This window comes from Staurois parvus, unplaced genomic scaffold, assembly GCF_062004578.1.
Source record: "Staurois parvus isolate SC_StPar_1 unplaced genomic scaffold, SC_StPar_1.0 ptg001011l, whole genome shotgun sequence".
In the NCBI taxonomy this organism is placed as follows: domain Eukaryota; kingdom Metazoa; phylum Chordata; class Amphibia; order Anura; family Ranidae; genus Staurois; species Staurois parvus.
The window spans coordinates 853,462-875,445 of NW_028318807.1; the positions used below are offsets into that span (position 1 = coordinate 853,462).

At 45.9% G+C, this 21,984-nt stretch overlaps 1 protein-coding gene across 1 annotated transcript in view; it reads left to right on the forward strand.

The window, feature by feature from the left end:
• Positions 1-21,984, forward strand: part of LOC149441232 (uncharacterized) — a 151,390-nt gene that overhangs the window by 116,543 nt on the left and 12,863 nt on the right. Inside the window, exons 4-5 of the mRNA XM_089657608.1 lie at positions 8,163-9,082; positions 16,842-16,848. Of these exons, the coding sequence (XP_089513734.1) occupies positions 8,163-9,082; positions 16,842-16,848 (927 nt within the window). The remainder of the gene's footprint in view (positions 1-8,162; positions 9,083-16,841; positions 16,849-21,984) is intronic.

Here is a 21,984-nt window from a genome sequence, read left to right on the forward strand (position 1 = left end):
CTGGGCACGCCATGGGACGGTTCAAGTAAGGGTAGTCTAGGCGTGTAGTAGGGGCAGTTCATGACCCGGGTGTCTGTGCGCACAACAGTGACAGTTCAGGACACAGGTGGTCAGTGCGCACAACAGGGACAGTTTAGGACACGGGTGGTCGGTGCACACAACAGAGACAGTTCAGGACACGGGTAGTTTGTGCGCACAACAGGGACAGTTCAGGACACGGGTGGTCAGTGCACACAACAGGGACAGTTCATGGCTTCTAGGGACACTTACGATAGGTGTCTTGCAGGTGCTCAACAGCAGGCGGCTTGCAGAGGGATAGGCGACTTGCAGATGCTCAGCAGCAGGCAGCTTCCAGGGAACAAAGCGGTCAGCAGGCAGTATAGCTTCCCAGGGGCCCAACGATCAGCAGACAGGATGGCTTCCCAGGGGCCCGATGATCAGCAGATGGGATGGCTTCCCAGGGACCCAGTTATCTGCAGACAGGACAGCTTCCCAGGGACCCTCAGCAACAGACGGCGGCCCTCACAGTGGCCAGCTTCTCCAGTGCCCAGCAGTCAGCAGCAGGGGTCCTCGTAGCAGCCAGGAACAGTAGCGGGAGTCATGGCCATGGGGTCTGACCTTTGAGGAGGGGGCTCATGCAGAGCGCTCAGCAGGGATGCCTGCAGAGGCCCGGGCCCCGCCCGGACCTCCCACAACCGCAGTGGCCCAAGGGACAGCAGCAGGAGTCATAGCCGTGGGGTCTGACCTGTGGTGAGGGGGCTCATGCAGAGCACACAGTGGGGATGCCTGCAGAGGCCCGGGCCCCACCCAGACCTCCCATGACCACGGTGGTCCCAGGGACAGCAGCGGGAGGAAGAGAGCAAGCCTGGTCTCAAGCTGGCCTTTTAAAAGCTGTGTGGGATGCTTCCAGGTTGCCCCGGCAATGGCCAGCCCAACGCCGTGTTGCCGGGCAATGAGGCACACCCCTTGACAGGGGCCACACTCTTGAGAGCTTTTGTCTGTCTGAGAGTGCAGTCGCGGGAAACTCTCGTGCCCTGCACTGCACTCACCAGGGGTGTGCAGCGCCGGGTTAGCGGCCCCGCACCAGAATCCCTCAGTGGGGTGTCACTTCTCTCTGTCTATATGTCCATAGAGGTGTGAGGTCCGCCACAGGGGTCACTTCCTTCTCATCCTGCGCAGCCTGCCTTCACAGGCTGCGTGAGGATGTGAGGAGGTGACGAGGGGCAGGGGGGTGAGGTGACCCCCCTCATCCTGTGCAGCCCATCTTCAAAGGCTGCAACAGGATGAGGAGAGGGTGAGGGGACACAGGAAAGACACAGGCACCGGGGGGGTTTGGACAAGGAGCAGGCACTCCATAACAGGGAGCCTGAAATCCAATGATCCCTTTGAAAGCCTGAAGGTGCATAACTTCCTCATTTCACTTCCTCACTACCTATCAGTTTCGGGGGCCCTGAAATACCAGGATAGCACCAACCCCCCAAATCACAGGTCTGATATACAGGTTTGACCCCATATCTGGCCAGCTTATTGGGGAGAAATAGTTTGAATGCAAGGTGGCCTAAAAAATTAATGAGGGACTCATCAACACAGATTTTTTTGCTGGGGAGTATAGATATCTGCACATTTTTGGTTAAGGTGATTTACAAGGGGACAAATTTTGTAGAGCCGGTCAAATTCAGGGTCACCCCAAGGATGACAGAGTGTATTGTCATTGAAATGCGTAAATCGCATTATATTCTCATATCTATGCCTGGCCATGGCAGCAGAGAACACGGCATATGATGAATCGGGTCTGTGGACAAATACAACCGCAATTAATTTTTCTTATTAATGCCCATATGGAGGCTTAGGCCCAAAAAAAACTTAAATTCAGAAACTGTAATAGGTTTCCATGCAAACAGTCCGGCAAGGTTTGAATTTGGGTTGGTGGTGATAAACTGTTGTGCATATAAAATGCTTTGATCCACAATCAATGCATAGAGCTCTTCCGTGAAAAACAGCTCCAAAAAATCAAGGGGAGGAGTTAAATTTGCTGTTTCCACCTGAATTCTGGGTTGGGCAGTGAATTGGGGAAGTACGGGTGCTGCAGAATTTGTGGGCTGCCAATCAGGATTTGCAAGCACATCCGGAAGGATACTAGGGGCTCTACGGGCCTGTGTGCAAATTTTTGGTGGCAGCGGGACACTACTTGTGCTCACCACCCCACCAGCTTGTACTGCACTTATGGGACTCGCCATGTCACCAAGGGATACTGCAGTGCTGGTATGTGAAAGACCAGGATGTACTAGGCAGCTGGTGCTCGCCATTTCACCAAAAGGTAGTGCGGCACTAGTACTGGCACTCTGCTGCATATGAGAGTCATCATGCGTTTGTATCACCTCAGAACCTGAGAAACGGGGTTGGGTACACCTGACCTTAGCAGGGACCTCTTCTCCGTCATCTGAGTGATCTGTCAGGGTGCCGCTGCTGTCTACAGATTCGTATTCTGAGCCTGATTCTGTCAGGGAGTCTTCCCTTTCGCTCTCATCTGACATGCTCAGAATCCTGTAGGCCTCGTCACTAGAGTACCTTTGCTTGGACATTTTGGCCACTAAATTTATAGGTACCTAGTGCGACTCACGGGAAAAAGAGCGCCTGGCTGTCAGGGACTGCTTGAACCGCTACGGAAAATTTACCGACAAGTGCTAACAGAGATCAGGCCTGATTCTGCCAACACTGCGGTTTTGTGTGTAATATATCAAGTGACAGTTATCTACTGACACTGCACTTGCTGGGGCAGAAGGGGGGGCGTAGGGGATAAAGGCAGGTGCTGGCAGGTGTCAGGGCTGATCCCGCTAACGCTGCATTTTTGGGGATACTATAGTAGTGTGAACACTGGTATAGCGCTAATCTGATCAAAGATATTGATCCGCTCAGACACTATACTAGCAATGGAGGTTTAGAGTGCAAGTGAGCGTGTTCCTGGCAATAAAGGGGTCAAATGTGATTACTGGTGTACTAGCGGCAATCTGACGCTATCTGGGAGGGGCGCTAACTGGCGCTAACACTATCGGAAGTCACCAGTGACACTAATACAGTGATCAGTAAAAATCTGTTCACTGTAATCAATGACACTGGTGACAGGGCAGTGAAGGGGTTAACTGGGGGGCCGATCAGGGGGTTAAATGTGACCTAGGTGTGTTCTAACTGTGGGTATGTGCTGTTTTACTTACGATTTGTATGTCTTCTCTCTCTGGGAAGGAATGTGCCCAGGCAGAGAAGAATGACATCATATCCTGTCCTGTGTAACTGTCAACAAAGGACAGGATAGGACAGGGACCGATCATCCGATTTCAGCCGGACATCACTGGCTGAAACTGAATGATTGATCCCTCGGGGATCAAATGGTGACAGCCGCGAGTTGGCGGGGGCGTGCGTACACCCCCCCTGCCCGAGAAAAACCTTGGGAGTGTGGAGCACGTTTTAAAAAAAAGCCGTGCCACCCTGCCACCATTTTAATGCAGTGGCTGTTCGGCAAGAGGTTAGGGGACGTTTATCGGGGCTGCAGTTCCTCTAAACTCCACAAGATGGGGATCTCATTTCTACTACCCAGACAGGACTTCTCTATGGAATACAGATAGGAAGTGATGTCAGGTACAGTCAGGAAGTGATGTCAGGTACTGATAGGAAGTGATGTCAGGAACAGACAGGAAGTCATCTGGTATAAAGACAGGAAGTTCCATATGGTGTGAAGCAGATCGGAGACATTGGTGGATTTGGCAGCAGAGGAGGTAATAAGATGTTATGTTCTATTTACACCCAGTAACCCCCGTCATGTCTGTCCTCTTCCTCCATTGTCACTGTGATGTTTTTTTATCTCCAGCAGATGATGATACACACATGTTGATGATACATATCAATATTTAGAAGGACACAAGGATCTCTACAAGGACGTCATGATGGACAATCAGCCGCCCCTCACATCACCGGGTAAGAGGAGACTTTATTGTAAAGGAGAGAGCAGTACGGAGGATCCACCTAGATCCCCCATCATCTGATAAACACATAGAAACAATGGATTCAGTCAGTGTGTGTGTTTCCTACAGATGGATCCAGTCATGGGAACCCACCAGAGAGATGTCCCCGTCCTCTGTATTCCCGGGATTCCACACAGGAAGGTCACACCATCCCTCACCATCATCAGGTAGATGAGGAACAATCACTGATAGTATCATTAGGATCTGTACATTATCTGCATTGTTACCATTAATGTCATTTTATTATATATTCAGAGTGGAAACCTGAGAGATCCTAAAGTTGAGGTTAAAGAAGAGATAAAAGAGGAGGAGGATGAGGATGGGGGGATGGAGGAGTCAGAGCTTCTAAAAGGGCACAAAGATCTGTACCAGGACACCATGGTGGAGTCATCCAGCTACAGGAACCCACCAGAGAGATGTCCCCGTCCTCTGTATTCCCGGGATTCCACACAGGAAGGTCACACCATCCCTCACCATCATCAGGTAGATGATGACAATTATTGGTAGTTGTGATTTATACACAGCATGTTTGTTACAATGAATGTTTTATTATATCTTTCAGAGTGGAATCCTCGGGGATGATAATATTGATGTTAAAGAAGAGTATAAAGAGGAGGATGAGGAGTATGGAGTGATGGAGGAGTTTTCAGAAGGACACAAGGATATGATGGAGCCACCTAATACCAGGAACCCACCAGAGAGATGTCCCCGTCCTCTGTATTCCCGGGATTCCACACAGGAAGGTCACACCATCCCTCACCATTACAAGGTTGGTGGGGCGGAGAGCATGGACTTGGGACAATATATGGATTTTTTATGTGACCTTATATTTTACAGAGAACCTCTTCTATCATTTTGTTGGTTTAGAGTGAAGATCTGATAGATATAAAAGTTGAGGTGAAAGCAGAAGAAGAAGAGGCGTATGTGAGGGATGATCAGCAGTCTATGGAGGAGGATGGAATAACGGGGACATTTATAGAGGAGGACACTCCTACAGAGATCAGCACAGGTGGGTCATGAACACTAAATCCATTCCTCCACCCATACATGTCACGCTTCCCTTCACATTGATCCAGCACCGGGTTTTGCCTCCTGTCCGTGTTGCTCGGGTTCCTGCCTATCCCCCCTGAACCTAGGTATTATCAAGTCTTTGTACCTGTGTATTCGTGTTCCAGCAACGTGTCTTCATGTGGAAGCCGCACCCCTCTGGTTCCTGTGGTGTTCACTGCTGCTTGAGTATTCCCATATTCTGTGTGCTGTTGGATCCTGTCTTTGTTCTCTGTGTTTTCCCTCTGGCTGTGCAGTTATATTCCCTTTGGTTTCTGTCCGTGGATCCCCTCATTTCCTGTTGCTGTGTGTGTCCTTCTCAGCATTGTTTCCTGTTGTTTGCCTGCAGCCCTTTCCATCTTGCTGAGTCTCTCTCTGCACCATTGCTCAGCATCCCTCCCTCTCCTGCACTTTACACGTGTTCCCTGCATCCTCTCCCCCGGAGCCCCTTCCTAGGTTGCTGCAGTAGGTGACCTTGGTTCCTGGTATCCTGTGTGTACCGCGTGTCCTTCCAGCATGCTATTCGGTTGCACTGTGCCTGCACGGGTGTGTTAGAGAGCCACAACCTGGGGGCTGCCATGCAGCACAACATCCACCCCTCCAGTGGCTCTGGTGAAGACCGGATGGCCCCTTAGATCCTGCGACTCTTGTGTGCGGTCACACTGCTCCTGTATATGTGAGGACCGGTACCCAGGTACACCTGTTTAGTTGTTTCCACTGGCCCACTATAGATCCTGAGTTTACAGTCCCAGGTGGTCTTCTCCTCTGATCGTGACAATACTGCTCTCTGATTGGTCCAGAGTAGAGCAACCACTGCAATATCAGCACATGGGACACAATTTATGTATCTAGACTGGATTTATATTGATTCTGGGGTTCAGCTGGCAGCAACATATTCATCTTCTTCATAGGTGTTGCTCTACCTAGGCACTTGGGGCATGTGTCTTGGGGTTCTTACCAATGGCCGGATCTAGCATGATCTGCTTGTCTGCTGGCTGTGCCGGGTGGAGGGATATGTCTGTATAGTCTCAGATCCAAGTCACTGAGTGCAGTCTCAGGAGATGGGAGGCAGCAGTGTGGGATCTCTGCAACTTGTCTACAGTAAACATTTAAACTTCCTCTATATACCCATAATTTGATTCCTGACCCTTATACTGTATATTATATAGTATATTGCATGTTACATATACCTGACCCCTGCACTATATACCCCATGTTGTCCATTACATACTCCTGACCCCTGCACTATATACTCTGTGTTGTACATTACATACTCCTGACCCCTGCACTATATACTCCATGTTGTACTTTACATACTCCTGACCCCTGCACTATATACTCCATGTTGTACGTTACATACTCCTGACCCCTGCTCTATATACTCTATGTTGCATGTTGTACTTTACATACTCCTGACCCCTGCACTATATACTCCATGTTGTACGTTACATACTCCTGACCCCTGCTCTATATACTCTATGTTGTACGTTACATACTCCTGACCCCTGCACTATATACTCTATGTTGTACGTTACATACTCCTGACCCCTGCACTATATACTCTGTGTTGTACGTTACATACTCCTGACCCCTGCACTATATACTCTATGTTGTACATTACATACTCCTGACCCCTGCACTATATACTCTATGTTGTACATTACATACTCCTGACCCCTGCAGTATATAATCTTTGTTGTACATTACATACTCCTGATTCCTGCACTATATACTCTATGTTGTACATTACATACTCCTGACCCCTGCACTATATACTCTATGTTGTACATTGCATACTGCTGACCCCTGCACTATATACTCTATGTTGTACATGACATACTCCTGACCCCTGCACTATATACTCAATGTTGTACATTACATCCTCCTGACCCCTGCACTATATACTCCATGTTGTACATTACATACTCCTGACCCCTGCACTATATACTCTATGTTGTACATTACATACTCCTGACCCCTGCACTATATACTCTATGTTGTGCATTACATAGTCCTGACCCCTGCACTATATACTCTGTGTTGTACATTACATACTCCTGACTTCTGCTCTCCCCCTCCCCCCACTGCTATATATACACATAATATGGATTCTCTTTTGTTACACCCATTTCCTCCCAGCTGGACATTTTATATCGGATGATGTGATTGGAGCACAGACTTTTACATGGTGATAATAATGTGATCACATCCTCCAACTTTGGACCTTTAAACAGAAAGTGATAATGAGGGCGGAGTCAATACCCCAATGATGGTGGTCTTCAGGATCAGTCCAGTCTTCATCTTGGTTGTTCTCCCCCCATCCTCACTCTCTGACCTCTGGTGGGGCTCAGCCCCGCTGTTCTTCATGACTAAATCATGGACTAAATAAGGAAGTGCAGTACTTCTTGTGTTGGGAAGATGGCGATGAGTGATAGAGGGGGTGGGGACCCTCGTCCTATAATCCCCTCATCACTGTCCCTCCTATAAAAGACAGTTCTGGTTGTTTCCTCACTCTCTGACTAAGGTCCATGAATAAAGAAATGACCTGGTAGGAGATCAGAGGAGCCATTTCCTAGTTCCCTTGAGGGTGGAATTGTAAGCTCCTCAGAGACCATGCTGCCTGATGTGGGCGGAGTCCTGTTTGGGGGAACCAATCAGCTCCTGTCTAGTAATCCTCTTTGTCTTTGTATTTTAGTCCATGGCCGGGAGATGAGGAAAACCTCCGAGGATTGTCTCACTTTGTCTCCAGACTGGAAAGTAGAAGATGAGGACATCACACAGTATAGTCCAGGAGAAAACCCGGCTCCCTCCAATGTCCATCCGGCACCACCCAGTGTAGATGGACCATCGGATTCCTCGTATCCTGAGGAACCTCAGACTGTGTGGGACTGGGCCGGCCTTCCAACAGGGAAGAGGTTCTCATGTAGGGAGTGTGGGAAGTGTTTCTGTTATAAATCCCATCTTAATGTGCATCAGAGATCTCACACAGGGGAAAAGCCATATTCCTGTCCAGAGTGCGGGAACTGTTTTTCAGAGAAGTCCAGTCTTTCCAAACATCAGAAATCTCACACGGGGGAGAAGCCATATTCCTGTGCTGAGTGCGGGAAATCTTTTTCTAATAAGTCACATCTTTACACACATCGAAGATCTCACACAGGGGAGAAGACATTTTCCTGTCCTGACTGTGGGAAATGTTTTTCACAAAAGTTCAATCTTTACAGACATCAGAGATCGCACACGGGGGAGAAGCCATATTCCTGTCCTGAGTGCGGGAAATGTTTTTCACAGAAGTCTAATCTTTACACACATCAGAGATCGCACACGGGGGAGAAGCCATATTCCTGTCCTGAGTGCGGGAAACGTTTTTCAGAGAAGTCCAAACTTTATACACATCAGAGATGTCACACGGGGGAGAAACCGTATTCCTGTCCAGAGTGCGGGAAATGTTTTTCACAAAAGTCCAATCTTTACATACATCAGAGATCGCACACGGGGGAGAAGCCGTATTCCTGTCCTGAGTGCGGGAAATGTTTTTCAGAGAAGTTCAGTCTTTCCAAACATCAGAAATCTCACACAGGGGAAAAGCCTTATTCCTGTGCTGAGTGCAGGAAATTTTTTTCAGAAAAGTCCTATCTTTCCAAACATCAGAGATCTCACACGGGGGAGAAGCCGTATGCCTGTCCTGAGTGCGGGAAATCTTTTTCTAGTACGTCACAACTTTACACACATCGAAGATGTCACACGGGGGAGAAGCCATATTCCTGTCCTGAGTGCGGGAAATGTTTTTCAGAGAAGTCCAAACTTTACACACATCAGAGATGTCACACGGGGGAGAAGCCGTATTCCTGTTCTGAGTGTGGGAAGTGTTTTTCACAAAAGTCCAATCTTTACATACATCATAGATTGCACACGGGGGAGAAGCCGTATTCCTGTCCTGAGTGCGGGAAATGTTTTTCACAGAAGTCCAGTCTTTCCAAACATCAGAAATCTCACACGGGGGAAAAGGCCATATTCCTGTCGTGAGTGTGGGAAATGTTTTTCAGAGAAGTCCAATCTTTCCAAACATCAGATATCTCACACGGGGGAGAAGCCATAATCCTTTCCTGAGTGTGGAAAATGTTTTTCACATAAGTTAGATCTTTACAAACATCAGAGATCTCACACGGAGAAGCTGTATTCCTGTTCTGAGTGCGGGAAATGTTTTTCATGGAAGTCCAATCTTTACACACATCAGAGATCTCACACAGGGGAAAAGCCGTATTCCTGTTCTGTTTGTGGGAAATGTTTTTCAGACAAGTCCCATTCATACAAACATCAGAGATCTCACATGGGGAAGAAGCCTCTTTCCTGTCCTGAGTGAGGGAATTGTTCCTCACTGCAGTCGTCTTCCTGTACATCAGGGGTCTCACACAACCCTGGAGGTGTATTAGTGCCTTGAGTGCGGGAAATGTCTTCTAGATGAATGTTGCTGGACATCTCAGCTCTCATGTGGGGAAGAAGCACACCCTGATATACACCTCAGATATACTCCATGGCTGATCTTCATCATGGAAGAAACAGTTGATAAGGAGATGAGAGGCCCCCAAAGACATGGATGAAGTGCAGTAAATGTCGGGGTGCAGAGTGGTCAGTAGATCCTGGAAATGAAGGACACAACTTCAGCCCTTCTTGGGTGTCGGAGTTGTGTTTCCTGATAATGATATAGCGGGTTACAGAGCTAGAAGCCGGGAGAGCCCAGATCTCGTTATCGGGGAACTTTACACAGACAACAAGAACTTCTGAAGTTGATGTCCTTCATTTCAAGGCTCTACAGAACAGTGGTGACCCCGAAGCGTCTCTCTGTCTTCAGTCCATCCTTCTCCCATCCCCCATCAGGAGGGAAGGAGAACTCCTCCCCAAACTATGGGGGAACTTTCCTCTCATTATTTCCCTTGGCTTCTGTGTGGGTTTGGGTGGTTGGAGGAGTGTGGCACGAGAGGGAACACAGCTTGTTGTTCTATGTCTACATATGGGGTCTGGGTAGAGGGGATCCATCGGAAAATATTTCTACTCTTTGATTTTCTGCAAATCGTTTCTGTTTTCACTTTGAAGGGCAATATTATGTGTGGTTTGTAAAAGAGATTGGCCCAATAGATACCACCCCACTTAGAGAATAGATGAACTACTATGACCAGCATTCATTCAGCCATGTCAGATGTTGGTCTTTTCATACAGTGATTTCCTATGATCATTGGCTCCATCTAGTGGTCATAATGCGGAATTAAACTTTTTTTTCCTGATTGAGGTATTTTGGAAGTAATACATCATTACGGCCACTAGAGGGAGCTGATAATTATAGGAAATCACTGAGTTTATTAAAATATGGCCAGAATTTGTCACAGCTGGACACATGCTTGTCACCTCCCCCAATATATTTTTTGCATAGACCCCTTAGTTTACTATGTTAGGGGTAATTTCGTACAAATACCTGGGATCATACATTTTCAAACATTGAAGATATAAATTACATAAAACCACAGAGTTAAACCAACCATTGATTTAAAACCAAAAATACCTCATTTGGCCTTTAGATGACGCTAAGTATCCTAGCAATTAGCACCATCTAGTGTCCAAATTGTCAGGGAACACCTGAACAATTGATTTAGCTGACTAAATCAATTGTTCAGGTGTTCCCTGACACTTTGGACACTAGATGGTGCTAATTGCTAGGATTCTTAGCGTCATCTAAAGGCCAAATTAGGTATTTTTGGTTTTAATCAGTGTCTGCAATACAAAAAATGATTTATAAAAATAACTTAATCTGAAAACTTCTTTAAGAACTTAAACAAGATCTGTGTAGGTATAGACTGCAGAGTATGAAAATCAATATTTATTTACATAAGTCACTTACAAACACCATAAATAATAGTCAGATTGTGATTTACACTGACACTAAGATGTTTCTGTAAAAATTCTAAAATAGAGTGAATTAAATTCAATAATTAGTCTCCCTGTAAACATCATAACCAATAAAAACGGACAATAATCTGTCTCCTGCAGAAGGAATAAACTATGCAGAATAGTCCACCAGTATGGCCTAAGAACAGGAACATTTTTGATAAATGACTTAACTTGAAGTGATGTTATCATGGGGAGAGTTATTATGTTACACAAAGGAATGTAGCAATTGACTTACTAGTCTAAGCAAGCAAAATCAACAGAGAATATATAATTACCCTCCAAGTATCAGGTGATCTTTTTGGAGAACTGATGATCAGACTCAAAGATGGCTCCCAATTAACGGTTGGGATTGAGCTTCCACAAAATGGTGTCTTTTTTTCAGTTGATGAGTGTCTTTAGATGATCTGAGTCTGAGATGATGTCTACCTTCCAGATGGCTGTATAAATGGTCCTCCCGTTGGGAATGTTCCTGCCGGTTTTATCTAGTTATGACTTATACACTCATCAAATCTGAATAAACCTGACCAGGAGGTGGAACCTCCTCTGTGATTGGGGAATCTGATTCTCTAACCCATGTTTACTCAAGCATTACCTCCCATGGCCACTGTGTGTCATCTTTGGATAAGAATTGTCTGGTCTGAGTTTATTTGGGGACAGAAGTAACTAATCTGTGATCAGGAAAAATGAATATTTCACTATAACAGATTGGCCCTTGTGAAATCTATAGAATGCCTTGGAGAGTAGATATTATTCCTCATTTACAATCATTACGTTTTGGTGTAACAGTGATTAAATGGAGAATTGTAACTATCAGGAGGTTGGATTACATAAAGCGATTAGAATAATAGTTGTACACACAGAGGAGAGATAATAAAAGAATAATTTGTATACTGATCTACTGATTGATTACGGCTTTGGTAGCATGCATACAATATTCCTAACAATACCGATAAACTCCAACACACTAAATATATATCATGGGATTACAAATCCACAAACATACCATAATATACGTCCTGCATTCTTATGAGACAATCTGGTATTTTATCCCCATCACGTCTTTTCATATAATCTGAAATATATGGAAACATGGAGGTTCATTTTTGTACCTTTTCACCAAAACGAAATGAGTCTCAGCAGTGTTACTGGAGTCACCTTGTTACATAGTTACAGAGTTCATCTGGATGGAAAAAAGACACCAATCCATCCAGTCCAACCAACAGAAAAAACAAAAATGTATGCAGTAAGTAGTACAAGCGCCTAAGTATATAGGTAACAAGCTGCTATGCACAAAAAAGGTACCAATATCACCCTAGGAAATAGCAATGTATATATAAAGTGCAGCGCTCGATGTTAAAACCAATGTGTGTTAAGAAATGAAAATAAATCCTTATTAAATTGTAAATATATATAAATAAAAGTTCAAAAGCCGAAGAAGATAGTCCAGCAAATCAATATAAAGATATAAGTGCTCAGGTGACTTAGAGATCCGGTACCCGTGTGGTAGTGATAAGGCAATGCGCACTCACTGGACGCACATAATAAATGCGGTTTTGTGTATAAATAATCCCGATGTCATCTGATAGTGGGTGGTCCTCCCTCTGTTGGGTATGAGGCTGATGGTCCTCTTCCACTAGGGGTCCCCCTATGAGCTCCTGGTAGGTGGTATCCCTCTGGTTAGGCTGGGTAGCAGTAATCCATCCCAGGAGTGTGTCTGTGGACCAAAGTACTCCCCCTTCTCGCCAGAGATTCTGGGCAGCAGCACGCAAATGTCATCACAGCTGGATTTCCACTCTAATGCAAGGTGGATCCGTTTACTCTGAGTTTATTCTTGATCCAGTGCTGTGCTCTGCTGCATCTCTTCTTTCTTTTCCCTGGTCCCACTAGAGCAGTGGTCTCCAAACTTATTGGTTGATGGGTGGAGGGAAGGGAAACATAAAAAACAAAACACACAAATAGAACATTACATGAGGAAATGCACATCTTACTGTAAAGGTCTCAGTAATCTATAAACAGAAGAATCCAGAAAAGAACTCTCACAGATCTGCAGCTTTGTAGAGTTAGCATTCATAATACACGGCTCAAAAAATGAAAGAAAGACTTATTAATCAGAGTCCAGCATCAAGTCAATGAGACTCCTGAGATATTGATCTGGTCAGGGAAGTCGCAGAGGGGATTGTTAATCAGTTTCAGCTGCTTTGGTGTTAATGAAATTAACAACAGGTGCACTAGATGGGCAACAATGAGACAACCCTCAAAACAGGAATTTACAGGTGGAAGCCACTGACATTTTTTTCCCTACTCATCTTTACTGACTGTTCTTCACTAGTTTTTCTTTTGGCTCGGGTCAGTGTCACTACTGGTAGCATGAGGTTATACCTGGACCATACAGAGGTTGCACAGGTAGTCCAACTCCTCCACGATGGCACTTCAACACTTGCCATTGCAAGAAGGTTTGCTGTGTCTCCCAGCAAGAGCATGGAGGAGATTCCAGGAGACAAGAGCATGGAGGAGATTCCAGGAGACAAGAGCATGGAGGAGATTCCAGGAGACAAGAGCATGGAGGAGATTCCAGGAGACAAGAGCATGGAGGAGATTCCAGGAGATGAGCATGGGGAAGATTCCAGGAGACAAGAGCATGGAGGTGATTCCAGGAGACAGGCAGTTACTCTAGGAGAGCTGGAAAGGGCCGTAGAAGTTCCTTAACCCACCAGCAGAACCGTATATGCTCCTTTGTGCAAGGAGGAACTTCATGAGGGTGGCCTGAGGGCCCAACATCGTCTAGTGGGCCCTGTGCTCACTACCCAGCACCATAGAGCTGGATTGACATTTGCAATTGAACACCAGAATTGTCAGGTCCACCACTGGTGCCCTGTGTTTTTCACAGATGAGAGCAAGTTCCCCCTGAGCACATGTGACAGACATGAAAGGGTCTGGAGAAGCCGTGGAGAACATTCTGCTGCCTTTAACATCATTCAGAATGACAGTTTTGGTGGTGGGTCACTGATGGTCTGGGGAGGCATATTCATGGAGGGACGCACAGACCTCTACAGGCTAGACAATGGCCCCCTGACTGCCATTAGGTATTGGGATGAAATCTTTGGACCCATTTTCAGACCCTACACTGGTGCAGTGGGTCCTGGGTTCCTCCTGGTGCATTGGGTCCTGGGTTCCTCCTGGTGCATTGGGTCCTTGGTTCCTCCTGGTGCACGACAATACCCGGCCTCATGTGGCAAAAGTGTGCAGGCAGTTTCTGAAGGATGAAGGAATTAATACCACTGAATGGCCCCCATGCTGGCCTGACCTAAATCCAATAGAACACCTCTGGGATGTCATGTTTAGATTCACCCAAGCTGCCCGGTTGCACTTTAGACTGTCCAGGAGCACAGTGATGCCCTGGTCCAGATCTGGGATGAAATCCCCCAGGACACCATCCATGGTCTCATTAAGAGCATGCCTCAACATTGTCAGGCATGCATGCAAGCATATGGGGGCCATACAATCTACCGAGGACCATTCTGAGTTGCTGCAATTAAATTTCGGTAAAATGGACTCGCCTGCTGCATCATTTTTCTTGATTTTTGGGGTGCCTTTGAATTCAGTTCTCTGTAGGTCGATCATTTTCATTTCCATTAAACAATGGGGCATCCTTACATTGCTAACACATTACCCAGCCCATGTCAGTATAAAGATCCAGCAGGAGATTTTTCCTCATTGAGATCTGATGGGTTTTCAAAGTGTTCCTTTCATTTTTTGGAGCAGTGTGTAACATAAATGTAAGGGTTGGGTAGCTGAGATGTGAGGTGATCAGTAGAAATATGTAATTGTGAATCTAGTTTCATTCCATGTTATTACAGATAAGTGTTCAGTATTCGGTCAGAGACATATGTTCACCAATTAGCATCTGAAAGGACAGAGCAGCTTCTAGGCTAGAGGTGTCACCTGGATGCCAATACAATGTTGTCACCTATGTAGCCAGAGTTTGCCACCTTCTTGAACCTAGAAGAAGAATCCTAGTCATTTCGGCTACAAGAGTCAGCAGGAGACCTTGAGAAGGCTCTGAAAGTGTCTGTCAGCTTTGATTTATATCCACAAATCAAAGGAATGTATTTCATCTCTCATAAAAGCTAAAATATTTGTTGCAGAGAGATGAAAATACTTCCTTCTGATTGGACACACTGTAGGCTACATCTGCATGTAAAACTATTTGTAGCCCCTGTGGAATTCCAGAGAAACACAGGAAACAGTTATATGGTGCCTGATTGCAACAGCTGAACAGCGATTGGTTCTGTTGTGTTCGGACTAACACACTGGTGTCGGAAATTCTATCGCTGACCAAGTGATCCAAACTATTCCTGGCCCATTCAGCTCTGGGCACTTCAGAACCCAGAACATCCAATGGGCTGCTACAGGAACACCCCCCAGGGTTGATTGGCCAAGGGCTAATGTGCAGCCCACATCCATATTTCAATAAATTGAGGACCCTGAGATATGGACGGAGTGATTTGTACGGAGCCGGTTCCATGTGACTGGCGAATCACGGACTTTCTCTGACTTGCTCCAGTCTCAGGATAAATCTTGGTAAAAGTTTTATTTCTGTTTTTATTCCCTTTTATTTTATTGTGAATAGCCAATTGTGTGTCTTTTTGTATTTTCTGCAACTTTTTTTTCTTTGTACATATTTAATACATTGCCCACTTTTGGGATATTAAATCATAAAATGAATAAGTGACTTCTGTGTACTAAGCTCGGGCTCATATCTCCGGAGAGATTGTTGTATTGTAGAGTCTATGTGCTCGGTCTACGTTCATCGCCAATCTGTATGCAATTGTACTGTGTGTTGGCAGATTGCCTGCAGATTGTAACATAGATCTGCCAGACGGAGATCTGTGTGTGTGTGGTGGCCCAGTAGACCAGTCTGTGGACAAACTGTTGGGTGGTGGCAAGCTACCGTGTGTTGTGTGTCTAATGTGGGGGTCTGTGGACAGTTGAAGAGTGATTAACACCGGGGTTCTAGCTTGTAGGATAGCTGGAGGAATCCTAGAAGGGTATGCCAATTGCTAGACTGCTCCTCAATCCTTAGCGTGCACCAGATTGTATATAAGATTCATATCTGCCTGTGTGTGGTCAGCCAGCTGGAGTGGAGTCTCCCTCTAGTGGTGGCCAGAGGTAGTGCGGGCTGTGAAAGGGTATCCTGACCAGTCTTATATGTTGAAAGTCCCCCTCATTCCCTCTTTACCCCAAGTCACGGGCGGACCACGCCTTGGTTAGCTAGTCGTCGTGGGCGTGCATTTTATCCGTGACACAGTGTATAATCCATGATGTGGAACTTCTCTTGTCCTCATTACATTGGAGTACAGAAACTCTTCCATTGTGACGTTTATTCCCGAGCTCTCCCAGAATCCCTCAGCTTGGAATAATGGCCCCTGTGTGTGCAGAAACGTAGAGAATACTTCTATATACCGCGTCTCTTCCACTTGTTCATCCTTCTCGTTGGCAGAACAATGACATCTCAGCTAGACTAGAGGATGTGGGGACCACCACGGGATTATTTGGTGTTTGTAATCACCCCCCCCCCCCCCTTGTTCCTGCACTGAGGGGTCCCGGCTTCCATTCCTTCTCTATACACAGAACTAAATACTTCAGTTGGGGAAAAGTGTGTCTCATGCGGGACTTGAGACTTGAAAATGACCCTTGTCTATTATTTGATATAATAACTCCCATGGTTCAACCCGGGGAAACGATGAAAATATGATCTTCCTCATAGAAATTCTAACAAAAGGCAACATTTTCCATTTTAAGTCAAAATTCATTTTAAATGGTTTCCCATTCACACAGAAGGAATGTACATGCTTTGTCACTGAGCGCTCTGCTAGACAAAGGTTTTTATGAATAGACCCCTAAATGTCAGGAGATATAATATATTCTATTCTATTGTATTATGTTATGTTAAATTATATAAAGACGGGAAGTATGGAGCAGATAAATGAACAGACCTCCTAGTAATGTCATTACCAGGCTGCAGCTAGGGGGAGCTCTAATGTTTGAAGTGTTCCCACAGGAGAGTGATTCCTTCTATCTCACATATACTTTTTGTATGTCTAGTAAAATTGGACTTTTGAGGTAGAAGATTATACATTGTAGCGCCCTCCTAGTTCAGCCAGGGGGATCTACACCCTAATGGTTGGTCAGAAGCTGCTTAGCAGCTCAGGTGTGATAGCCAGAGGGGTCACAATGTGGTCAGGGGGGCTGAGATGAATATATAGGTAGTGCAGCGCTAGACAATAATATCACATGGACAAATATAATGGAATAATACAAATAAACTGATGTGAGCACATATAGAAAACTCTTACAAGGATGTGATAGAAACACATAAGTGTATAGAAGTAAATAGAACCCCAATATTCCAGATGGCCTATAAAGTGCAATAGTCCTTGTGTCCCTCAATACATGCTACATGGGGGCATAAACCCCTTCATAGTGTGCGGCATGCACAACACAATAATAAAGTGTCCTTAATGGAAACAATCAATTCATGATAATAATTATGATCTTCATGCAGGTGTGCAACCAATCAGTGACAATCCGCAGTGGCTGGGGAGCCCCCTAACCTTCCTGCCCCGGCCCCACAGGGCCAATGAGCCTTGCAGTATTGCTGTTCCACAGGAAAGCTTCCTTGTTAGTAGTAATGTTGGGACTCTCTCCTCCTCTGTACCGGGTCTCCCCTGAACTCTCCTGCTTCTCAGGGCCAATGACCTTCCAAACTCGTCCCCAATAAAGTAAGAAAATCCGATATAGTGTGAAACCTTTTATTGTTAAAATATAAAGACTTGGATCTACTCACATCTGTAGATGTTTTCACAGCATTAGTTCTACTACAGCATGGGTGTACTGCACGTGTGGATATATCCGGGTGCACCAAGATGGCGTCGACGCCGGATATGACGTCATTGCGCTGCCGCTCGAGCTCCTCCTACTGGCGTATCTCTGACTGATAGATGTCCTCTGTCATCTCACACAGACCTGTCAGAGCAGCACTCATGCTTTCCATAGCTAATTCTGGCATCTCCCGCTGTTCTCTAATAGCTCTGGTCTCAGTATTTAGCACCCCCATGTCCTTAGAGTTCCTCTCCAGTATATCATCAATAATGTTTGTGTCATTATTTATCATGAGTGTTATTCCCCATCCCGTGTAGGTAGGGAACCATGACCACACCTTATTCCCCATCCCGTGTAGGTAGGGAACCATGACCACACCTTATTCCCCATCCCGTGTAGGTAGGGAACCATGACCACACCTTATTCCCCATCCCGTGTAGGTAGGGAACCATGACCACACCTTATCACCCATCCCGTGTATGTAGGGAACCATGACCACACCTTATTCCTCATCCCGTGTAGGTAGGGAACCATGACCACACCTTATTCCCCATCCCGTGTAGGTAGGGAACCATGACCACACCTTATCACTCATCCCGTGTAGGTAGGGAACCATGACCACACCTTATTCCCTATCCCGTGTAGGTAGGGAACCATGACCACACCTTATTCCCCATCCCGTGTAGGTAGGGAACCATGACCACACCTTATCACCCATCCCGTGTAGGTAGGGAACCATGACCACACCTTATCACCCATCCCGTGTAGGTAGGGAACCATGACCACACCTTATCACCCATCCCGTGTAGGTAGGGAACCATGACCACACCTTATTCCCCATCCCGTGTAGGTAGGGAACCATGACCACACCTTATTTCCCATCCCGTGTAGGTAGGGAACCATGACCACACCTTATTCCCCATCCCGTGTAGGTAGGGAACCATGACCACACCTTATCACCCATCCCGTGTAGGTAGGGAACCATGACCACACCTTATTCCCCATCCCGTGTAGGTAGGGAACCATGACCACACCTTATTCCCCATCCCGTGTAGGTAGGGAACCATGACCACACCTTATCACCCAGCCAGTGCCATTAGTACAGTGTCAGTATATAGAATGTTTCACTGATCACTGTATTCCTGCCACTAGTGACATCACACAGTGTCAGGGTCAGTAAGCCCCTCCCAGCCAGGGTCAGCTGGCGTTAGATTGGCCGCACACTGTCGCACTCACGCTATAGGTCGCTGATCACCGCCATTACTAGTATAGTGTTTGTACGGATCAATATATTGATCATGAACAGAACTATACTAGTGCCGGCTTTGTATAGTGTCCCCAATACTCAGTGTTAGCCGGATCGGCCCGGTCACTGCCAGCACTAGTGTTCAGCCCCTCCACTGTTCTTCACAGAAGATTTGTACCAATTGTGGGCCAAGGCAATTTATACCCCACAATACATGGCGACACCCAAATTCAGCTCTTGTCACACAATTCACATGGAACTCTGTCACCGTTTATGAAATAAAACTTATTGGGCCGAACCCCCAACATGGACATTACAGAAAAGAATGAATTGCAGTCATATTGGTCCGCAGACCCGATTCATCGTATGTCCGTGTTCTCTGCTGGTACATATATGTCCAACATGGACCAGCAATGTACTGGAACGTCGCTGGACTTGGAGTGGTTATACCGGGAGGATGCTTGCAGCTACAGGCACCATTCTAGTGCTGGTTTATTAGCTGGGGGTCGGCTTTCATGTAAAAGTAATCCTAGTGGCCAATTAGCTGCAGAATTGTTTTTACCATCATTTTAAATGATTTCCTATAGCAGCAAATCTGATGAGATGAATGAAGTGGGTGTAAAGTGGAAGCAGTGGATGTGCAGGGAGCAGCATCTTGAGCACAAAGCACTTTATGTTGTGGATGATTTGCACACGGTTCAGTTTCCTTCATTTATTGATAAACCCCATAAGACCAATGAAGTGGGTGTAAAGTGGAAGCAGTGGATGTGCAGAGAATAGGATTTGGAGCCCCGAGCTCTTTATCTCTGAATGTCTCCACATATTTGTAGTGTATTTGTGATGATTTCTGTGCACACACAATAGGACAGCGCTGTGACACATAATGCTCTTCTAGATGACAGGGAATCCTTCCCTTTGTTACAGCAGCAGTCCGCTAGAAGGTTTTTGTAGGTTTGGAGTTGTTACACATAGCGCGGGTTTTATCCATTTATAGTGATGACATCATTGCCCAAATCTGGGGGTCACCAGCCATTTCCACCCTTTACTCCCAGCTGGGGGGCTTTGTATCCATATACCAGATGTTCTACAGGACTAAATCTGCAATCAATGTTACTGCAAAATCAAAGGGGCCAAAACCCCTCCCCCGAGGAGTCATATATTTCTGTCCCCCTTGGTGGGAGTGGAGGTGACCCCTCTATAAGTGTTCTGTCCTCCTTATGTGTGAAGGTACATAGCTTGACAGACAGCTAAACCTTTCTCGGCAATGAGTTGACAAAGAAGCAACGTCCAACTTTGTCTTTATTGCAAAGATATAAGAGGTGAAACTGAGGAACAGAAAATAAGGCGCTTAGTAACACTGTCTGCCATGTGACAAAGCATATTATACATTACAGTAAGGCAATGCACATATAAACACATGTAAGACATGTAGGTTACATAAAACACAGATGCATAAGATATAGACATGTGTGTAGACGTACCGACGATGCTATTGTGAACCTGAATGTGAGGGCTGGATCCTACCAGCATACCACAGGAATGGAGTCTGTGATGAGGAAATGGCTGCTATGAGCAGGGCTGATGATGTAATCAGAGTTCATAGGCTACAAGCTATGGAAGCTGAAATGGGTCAAACTTCTACTGTGAAAAGATGCAGTGTATACAAACAGCCACTAGATGGAGCAGTTACACAATGAACAGAGAATTACAAACTGATAAGGCATACTAATAATGCCTAATTAACAAAGAACAAATTGCTAAAGGCATGACACTCCCCGTCTGGTATCTAAAGGATACCACATTAAATCACCCCTGGAGAGAGCAACAAAACCAGTTCAGTAACGGGTCTGAGGAAGAGTTTGGGCTCCTGTTGTCTGCAGACCTTGACCTCCACTTTTCTGACTTTCCCATCTTCACTTGGGAACACCTTGGTTATCAGTCCCAAAGGCCAGTCATTTCTTCTTGACTGAGAGTCTTTGACAAGAACAACATTACCTACTTCCATGTTGGGTTTGCTGGTTTGCCATTTATTCCGGACATGTAGAGTAGAGATGTATTGTTTTCTCCATTTATCCCAGAAGGTATCTGCTAGAGTCTGCACTCGTCTCCACTGACACTTGTACAAGTCTTTAGCACTAAATTCTCCAGGAGGAGCCGATGCTGTACCGACTTTTTGGGTGAGAAGAGTGGAAGGGGTGAGCAAGAAGGGATCTTCTGGATCACTGGATATTGAAGTCAAAGGTCTGGCGTTCATGATCGCCACTACTTCGGCCATGAAGGTTGAGAGGGTTTCATGGGTGAGCCTCGAAGTTCCCAGCTGTAGAAAAACAGAATCAAGGATCCGGCGAGCTATGCCAATCATACGCTCCCAAGAGCCTCCCATGTGAGACGCATGTGGGGGGTTGAATGTCCATTTACAGTCTTGGGCGGCAAGATATCTCTCTACATGGTCACTGTCAATGTTTGAGGGGATATGCAGTTCTTTGCAGGCCCCAACGAAGTTGGTACCTCTATCAGAGCGGATTAGTTTAACTGGGCCTCTGATGGAGATGAAACGTCTGAGAGCATTTATAAAGCTGGATGTGTCTAAAGACTCGATAACTTCTATATGCACAGCCCTGATACTCATGCATGTAAATATGACTGCCCAGCGTTTGCTGTTTGCCTGGCCTCCTCTAGTGTGCCGTGTGGTGACAGACCAGGGACCAAACACGTCAAGACCAACATTAGTAAAGGGAGGTTCTATACTGAGTCGGTCCGCAGGGAGGTTAGCCATCTTCTGTGACTGAAACATACCACGTAGTTTTTTGCAAGTGACACATTTGAAAATAAGACAACTCACAAGTCTTTTCG